The following is an 8,847-nucleotide window of genomic DNA, read 5'->3' on the forward strand; positions in this document are numbered from 1 at the left end:
ACTATTATTTAGCTTGTACGATGGGCTATTGTGGGTCCCAATCAACCAGAGCTGAAAGCCATCTCCACCTCCTCCTCCTACCTTGCGACTTTAAAACTTACGTAACCAGTCTAATGTGGTGTTATCACACTTTGTGTAAACGTAAACGCCGTTTGATTTCGTGGTTTGTCTTGGAGAATGTATCAAATTTGTATACACAGACATTGTTTTTCCCCAAAATAACAGAACAGGACTCACAGTTCCCCTCTTTCTGTCACTGCATCACGCGCGAACACATGCGACACTCTTTCCTGTTCCAGGATTGGCCAGCGAAGCCGGGAAAACTCCTCGTGACATGTCCGCCGGTATAAATACTGAGAACCGCGCTGTACTCACGTAGCCCTGGTTTATGAGGGAAAATGTATCGTCTCGGCCCACAGTCTATCTCCAAGATCGCTTTCGATTTCTTTTTATCCACTGTGCCAAGGGAATATTCTCATTTTACCAGACAATACAATAAAGGCTGGTCGTGTATTGGCTGATTTTTGGTTAAAATTTTCTAGTTGTCTGCACGAAAATGCCGAGGAACAAGAAAAAGAATAGGGGTAAGTAAACTAGCGGCTGCTATGCTACGGCCTTGTGTATTTGTTGATGGTAATTGTAGTTCTTTCCGTGTTCTTTGTTCATCGAATGGAGCTGAAGGTGTTTACAGTACGGACTACAAAAGGTAGAGGCTGGCCTAGGTCAAAACACAAAACGTAGCTAGCTGTACTCACACAAAGCAACACTGCTAATGAAAAAGTGTACTATCATAGTATTGATACTGTCATATGAAAGCTACTGTAAAGGGCCTTTAAAGCACAACATTATAGTATAACATGAGCTACTCAACAAAAGCCCTGAATAATTGTTGTACTTCACAAGCTAACGAGGGCTAGCTTCATGCCCACTCCCTTTCAACGCGAGACACATGTGGTTGCTTAGTAAAAATAAACGTTTGAAGGAGTAAAACACCCAAGCTTTTTCTTCCTTGAATTCGATTATAACCATCATAAATGTTATAAAGCAATACGTTTGATTTTTGTGAAAGTGTATATAACGCAAACCACACGAAACTAGAATTCTTTGACCTCGATTAATCTTTAGCCTTATGTGGGAAAATGATATTGATACCCGATTAGCAGTTTTGAAGCCTGAGTATCATATTGTGTCACTGAGGAAGGGTCATTTTTTTTTTTAAAAACATACTGCATATATTTGTTTTTGAGGCACAAGTCCGACATTTTGGACTCGGAGGGAGGAAGGAGGCGGCACCCGGTTTTCAGAAATCAGCTGTCGTGTGGGGAAAACAGTCCACGTCAACACACAGATCTTAAATAGCTATTTTTAATCAGTTTAAAGACGGATATTTTATTTTCAGCTAATATTTTTTTTAGGTCTGATTGTTATGAATAACGGAAGTATTTTTCACATTGTGTTCTAAAAGCGGCGGGTTCCTGCCGTCGTACGCTCACCTAAACCTGTCTACCAGAGGTAAATTCAGGTCAAGGCAGAGAAGCCTGTTGAGTCTGGGTGGGGTTGGAAGTTTGTCCAGTTTTTGCAGTAGCAGAGTTCACCTTAAGTGGGATTAAATTAAACCCTTGTTTGTTTATAAGGTTTCGTAAAGATCTCACCCAAGATTTTAGCAGCCTCTTTTAGCTGTGAATGTTTTGCCCATCCCACCCTCTAGAGCTATTATAGTAACCAGAACATTTTCCAATACATCGTGTTTCGCTCTGTTCCGTTTCAGCCACGTTGTCCCTACTACGTGGATAATAAATTGTCTGATAGTAACTTGTCTGATGTGGACTTTGCTTAGTAAAACAATCTACTTCCTCCTATGCCTCAGTGACATAATACTAGACGTGATACTCCTGTATTTTTCGGCTGTACCCAAACTGTGTTTGCCTCTTGCTGGACAGTTGCTGCGGTTGCCGGGCCATACCGGTTACCCATACAATGTTGTTTCAGGTCATTTTTGATGTGCCTGTGCCCCTCCAACCTGAAGAGTTTGTTGACACAGGCAGCACACTTTGACAACGTGGTGCATATTTATTTTTGGATGAGATGATGAAAAGGCCAATAGCAACGGACAGGCAGCTGATTAGATAAGTACAGTGTATGCTGCCTTACCTGCCTGACGCTTGGATTACACAATTGACTCACAATGACCTACGGCTCTGTGTTAATGAATTACATTTGATTGCCCGTGCTTATGTGTCTTTGTTTTGTTTTTCAGGGGGCCAGCATGGGGCTGTGCAGCCTTTTAGTGATGAGGATGCCTCCATTGAGACCCTCAGTCATTGCAGCAGCTTCAGTGACGCCACCAGTGTAGCAGATGAAGGTAGGTTTGTGTGTACCCCTGACTGTACTCTGTTTGAACGTGTGTGTTCTTTAAACACATCAAACAAGTCTGTTTACGACCTCCTTAAATGCTTTTTTGTTTTTAAGGTGGCGAGACCAATGAGGATTCAGCCCAGGAGGATTTCCAGTATAAACTGAAGGGGTTCATAGATAGCACAGTAGATAAGAGGTAAAATGACCAAAATGTTATCTGATCTATATTGCCTCTGTCTTGGATCCAGTTTTACAAGAGATCAACAATGTAGTTACTTAATCCTGTCAGAGCAAGAGTTTTAGGTAACACTTGCACCATTTAGAAATGCTTTCCCCTTTTATGCAGCGTTGCTATGTTGTCTTGCCAGTTTAACAAAGGTACAGGGTTGATGTTTCAAATACACCCCAAAAAGTACTTCACTCTGAAGTGACAAAACATTTCTCCCACTGGAAAAGCTATGTGGGACACTTGGGATTTCCTTACCTGGATGATGAGCATGTATCAAGAAATTTCAAATGTAGTTTTAAAAACGCGGGGTAACTTGAGTTGTATGCAACAGTGAGTCCAGTGCAGGAAGTTTTTATTGGAGTTTGCAGGCTTGTCAATTTAAAAATAGACTTCATCCCAAAAAGGCCCTGTCACCATTGGCTTCCTCAGTGGGGTGATTATTATAGAAGGGATTCCCCAGAAGTGCCAGAAGCTGCTAAATCTGTTATATCTATTCAGCTGATATTCTTTTCACTTGTCAAACAACATTTTTATATAAAAGTAAATGGGTGAAGTCACATTCTTAACTTTTTGTATAGGTTTTTTTTACAAATATTTTTGTTATTACCTTAAGATTATATATAAATAAAAAAATTAAATCAACAAGCTAATTGACCTCAACTTGTTTACCTGAAAGGGCAACGTCTTTGAGAAACTGCTGTGTGATGGCTGGTTGAATACATCTGCTGAAACTGGCCACATGCATCCTGAAAAAACCTGCTATAGACTTATAACTTATAGTTATTACCCTCGACGTTGATGTCAGAGTTTTCTGATAATCTTGTAACTCTGATAACACAAGAACAGGGTTTTGTATTATTTGTAATTGATATCATAGTTGTGTCTACTAGGAGGCTGAGGGGTAGTACTGAGGGTTGCCAGTATTTTCTGATAAATGGCTTCATGGTATAATGGTTATCACTTTTATGGTGATTGATATATATATATATATATATATATATATATATATATATATATATATATATATATATATATATATATATAGATAGATAGATAGATAGATAGATAGATAGATAGATAGATAGATAGATAGATAGATAGATAGATAGATAGATAGATAGATAGATAGATATAGATAAATATAAAATTTTTTTTTTTTTTTCCTCAGTGCTAAGACGAGACAGGGGGCACTAGATGGGCTTAAGACGGCAATGGCTACACGCATCCTGTATGAGTTCATCTCAGAGAGAAGGATGACCATCACAGACAGTATTGAACGCTGCCTCAAGAAAGGTACTAAAAACGTGTTGCTGTCAATGAGATGGCAGGTGTTCCAATGCTTTAAACTAAGCGCATGTTTGTCTTCGTGCTCATAAATCATTTGGCTTTTTTCTTCTTCCTCGTGTTAGGCAAAGGTGAGGAGCAGCGAGCAGCAGCTTCTTTAGCCTGTTTGCTGTGCATCCAGCTGGGCTCAGGAATTGAGAGCGAGGAGGTGTTCAAGACGCTGAAACCGATCTTCAAAAACATCCTGGCAGATGGATCAGCCAACATACAAGCCAGACAGGCTGTGAGTGTCTTTTATTGTACTGATCCCCTTTAATAAATGCACCCCCCTTAATAAAAAAAGATTACCACATTTTTGGATTTTTCCATGAAATATCAACTGATATGGTTTTGTTTATTTTGTTTCTTAATAGGTAGCAACAAGTCTGGGCCTCTGCACATTAGTTGCTGAGGATGACATATTGGTAAGTTTCTGATCATGTCTTGGCTTGAGTGCAAACCAGTGGCACGTCTGACATTCATTTGTCATATATTACTCATCAGTTCTAACATAATGCTATATCAATGAGTGGCACTCATGCAAACATGTGCTGCTGAAATCTAACATGCCTCAAGTAATTTTTTCAGTAAGTCGGAAACATGTTATTTGTGGTAATAAGTAGAGCTTACTGATGTTTGCTTCTTTAGGATGTGCAAGCGACCATGGAGTGTTTTGAGAACCTGTTCACCCGGTCCTATGCAAAGGCGGATGGCACTTGTCCTTCGATCAGTCCTCAAATGAGCCAGCTCCACACAAATTCTCTGCGGTCCTGGGCACTGCTGCTCACAATCTGCAGTTCCAGCCAGCTCAAAGACATCCTGCAGAAGTAAGCTCCTTTATGCCAACCCTTAAGTTTTTTTTTAATCACAAGTTCTGCTGCTTTTAGTTTATTGCTCTCCAACCAAGTTAAGTGGAGTAAGAATTGCTTATGTGTTTTGCAGACACCTTCTTAAACTGCAGAGGTTGCTCGAGAGTGATGACGTGAACATGAGGATTGCAGCTGGGGAGACTATTGCTCTGCTTTTTGAGCTGGCCAGGGACATCGATTCTGTAAGTTTGCAATTGCTGTTTAATTTCCCCAACACCAGATTATCCTAAAGTTAATTTCTTTTGTTAATTCAAATGTTAACATGTGGCACGTCCTGTCTGTGCTTTTGCTTTTTTTTTTCTTTTTTTTTTTTCTTCCCCCAATAGTAGCAGACAATGACTAAAAAAAGTACACAAGAACCAGAACTGAACTTAGCTCAGGCAATACAACATTATGAGGCACATACAAGGCAGTTGAGGTAAACCGCAACCCCACCAGGAGTCAAAACAAATCACAGTAAGATCAATAGTCAGGCAAATTAATTCAGTTTGGGGAAAGCCCCAAACTGAAAGAGTCAAAGATGGAGTTGAGCATACAAGTTATATATTCATTGGGAATACAGTCCATAACAATGCTATGCCAGGATTTCTTAGTTGAGATTGCTGGCCTGCCCCAGAGGAGCAGGATATTCTGTCCAGGGCTCTAGACTAACTTTTTGCCATGGTTGCAGTGGTGCGCCTAAAAATAAAATTTAGGCGCACCAGCACAAAATTTAGGCGTACAAGCACAAAAGTTAGGCGTACCCAAATTTTTTTAACCGCATTACTTAACACCGCAGTTTTACATGTTCACGTTTTTTGATTTGTAAATGATTAACTAACAACCTTTCAAAATGATTAACTTGACACCCCCTTTGCTGCCCAAATTAACAGCAGCTCCATCAGCCCCCATAGCAATGATTTTATCCAACCAGTTACTGCACTGGTCCCCAAGAGCAGCAAATGCTTTCTTTGAGGCAGCATAAATTCCTAAACAAATTAAAAAATATACCATTTACTTATCAGATCAAGAGTTTACAATGCAGTCTTTTTCAGTTTGAGTTTCTATATTCATGTATTATTGCTATGTTTAATTTTCAATGATAAGAATATGCTAGATATGGTTAATTCAGTAACACAACGTAATATTATTAATCATATACATAGGCTACGTGACATGACATGGCTTACCATGGGCATGCTGGACCTCAATGTGTCCAATCACTTTTTCGCTGGTCTTCCTTTTTGCAAGATACGAGCGTACACAATGACACATTCTTTTGTGGCGATGTCTGCGTCTCCATCGATCAGGAAGGCCATGTATGTACTGTTCGCAATTTCCACTGACTTCTTTTTTTTCAGTGTGTCAGCGATTACGCCTATAAACTGGGCGCACGCAACATCATTGCTGTATGTGGGGTTTATGTCCAAGCCATTTTTCTTGTGAAGAGTTATTTCTGACTTGAACTTAGTAAACGGAACTTCTTCTTTTGCAATATTGTAGGCGATGTTAAACTTAATGATCATCTCGGCCTCCTCCGATGACCTGTTTACTCCTGCCTGCCGCTGAAAGGCAGTGGGGAGCGGGGACATTTTGGCAGAGCATTTATCGCGGCATATAATGTGTCTTCTCAATGCTGTATGCTTTTTCAGGGTTTCAATTTGAAACGTATTAGCACCAGTGACAAATGCAGTGTTGCCGGCCATGATCTTTCCACACTCGCGACAATAAATGCAGTGCATCATATTGTCAGCTTGGCTGTATCTTAGCCAGGGAAACTGGTCAAGCCACTCGAATCGAAATTTATACATTTTCTCACTTTTACTTTCAGTGGACTCCGGCTGGGAGTCGATCTATGTGGCTCATTTTCTGATGCCGTCTCCGGACCAGTGTTTGACAAAAACAGAGAGGTTGATGGCTCCGTGTCAGAGCGCTGGCTCAGAATTTTGGACTGATCAGGCCTTAACTTAACGAAAAAGTTATCAATTGTTCTTTTCATATTTTCTCAATACCAACTTGATACACTTCTGACCTGGGCTACTCACCCTTCTCTATCTGCCCGCACTTTCAAACGTAAACACAAGTAGGTCTGCAGGAATATCTGGACCACGGCCAATCACAGAGGTCCCCGCCTCTGAGTATCTCTGATTGGTTTAGAACACGACATGGGCATAATGTGTGTCTGTTGTTGAACACACGAAGAGTTTAGGGTTGCTGAAACGTTTTTTTCCGCGAAAATACTTGGTTGCACCGGTGCGACCAAGTGTTTTTTTTTTTTTTTTTTTTTTTGAGTCGCACCATGGAGAAGTTTGGTCGCACTCTAGAGCCCTGCTGTCTGTGCTTTTTTTTTTTTTTTTTTTTTTTTTTTAAAAAAAACACATTAGCTGCATATTTTATTTATTTGTTTTTCCCCCACTGCATTTATTTAGGATTTTGAATTTGATGGCTGGGATGAACTTTGTGATAAACTGAATGCGTTGGCCACAGACTGCAACAAGCACAGAGCCAAGACTGACAAGAGGAAGCAGCGCTCGGTGTTTAGGGATGTTCTCAAAGCTGTTGAGGTAAGCGCTACATGTCAGGTGAACCATGTTCCTTTTGCCAGTTGGATGTTAATTTCCTGCTTTTAACCAACATAATTGAACAGAGGTAAAACTTAACAGCAGCTCCTTGGAGGTAGAGACAGTGAATGATGGTGTCTGACCGTGGACTTATTTATATTGCTTTCTCTTCCAGGAGGGGGCCTTCCAATCTGAGACCATTCGCTTTGGCACAGAGCGAATGAACATTGACAGCTGGGTCAGAAAGAGGACATACGATGCCTTCAGAGAATTCGTGGGCTCTGGAATGAACTACCACCTACAGGTATCTTATTAGAAACACTTTATGTACAATAGGAGTTTGTGATAAACTAGTGTCTTTCTTTTGCGCTAGTGACTGGACTTGACGTTTTTGTTAACGTTTTCCAACTAGGCAAATGAATTCATCAGAGACGTGTTTGAACTGGGACCACCTATGCTGGTTGATTCAGCCACCATGAAGGCCATGAAAATCTCTCGCTTTGAAAGGGTAGGTGTGCAAGGAAGGCTCATTTAAACCATTGTGGTGTTCTTGTAAGCTTAAAAGTATCAATGCTTTCAAAGTTTTGTGGCATTTTATTAATGAACGCTTGAAATTCTTTCTGTTCCAGCATCTTCACAACTCTGCTGCATTCAAGGCTCGGACCAAGGCCAGAAGCAAGTTCAGAGACAAGAGGGTGGACGTGGGAGAGTTTTAATAATTTCTTTTGACTCTAATAAACTATTTATCAAGCTTTTCTGCTTTTAGATGAATTGTCACAAGCCTAAGTTAATGCAGTTGTCCCAAGATCTCTTTGTGTATCAAATGCTCACTTTCTGTAGGCTTATATCTTTTTAATAACAGCTGTTGCTTTTTATTGGGGGAAAAACATCTTTCTGTCACCTACAGCAAGTGAGTATTTGATAATTAAACAGATTCTAGGTGGACTACAACTTGAATACAGTTTGTTCACAGAAAGGTGGTGTACATTTGTTGGGTATCATGCACATTTCCTTTTTTTTTTTTTTTTTTTTTTTTTTTTTTTTTCTCCTTGTTAAATGAAATACACAGGTATTAACATTTTTTGATGGATCTGTCTCTCGTACCATTAAGTAGTAACATCAAGACATGTGACCGTCCCTAACTCTTGGATTTGTAATAAGTTTATCTAATTAATTCACACTTAGCGTTATTTATGTGTAAGCTAAAATAGTGTATTTAGTGTTGTGTATGTAATGTAAAGGTTGAGGATGGTGCAATAAATGCTGAAAAGCTGCAACAACTGTTCTTTTTTTTTTTTTTTTTTTTTTTTTTTTTTTTTTCCCAGCTCCTGTATTCAATATACAATGCTATGAATTGGCTATAATTGGATTCATTGATCTGATACAGTATCTTGGGACAGTGTCAGCAGAGCTTGCAAAAGAAACGGCTGGAAAAGTTCCTTGAGTTAGTAGCTTTGAGAACTGGAACTGTTGGCAGATATATGAAGGTCATTCTGATTGAAAGGGCAATAGAAATTTTACTCAGCACTAC

At 39.8% G+C, this 8,847-nt stretch overlaps 1 protein-coding gene across 1 annotated transcript; it reads left to right on the forward strand.

Moving 5' to 3' along the window:
* Window positions 1-358: 358 nt before the first annotated feature.
* On the forward strand, window positions 359-8,361 carry ifrd1 (interferon-related developmental regulator 1). The gene is made up of 12 exons (XM_080887211.1): window positions 359-584; window positions 2,258-2,362; window positions 2,470-2,551; window positions 3,753-3,877; window positions 3,994-4,151; window positions 4,282-4,332; window positions 4,556-4,734; window positions 4,850-4,958; window positions 7,185-7,319; window positions 7,492-7,620; window positions 7,729-7,824; window positions 7,946-8,361. The coding sequence occupies exons 1-12, from the start codon at window positions 557-559 to the stop codon at window positions 8,030-8,032; spliced, it is 1,284 nt and encodes a 427-aa protein (XP_080743337.1). The 5' UTR covers window positions 359-556; the 3' UTR covers window positions 8,033-8,361.
* Window positions 8,362-8,847: the final 486 nt, after the last annotated feature.

The sequence above is a fragment of the Rhamphochromis sp. 'chilingali' genome (genome assembly GCF_963969265.1).
Source record: "Rhamphochromis sp. 'chilingali' genome assembly, chromosome: 7".
Taxonomy (NCBI): Eukaryota; Metazoa; Chordata; class Actinopteri; order Cichliformes; family Cichlidae; genus Rhamphochromis; species Rhamphochromis sp. 'chilingali'.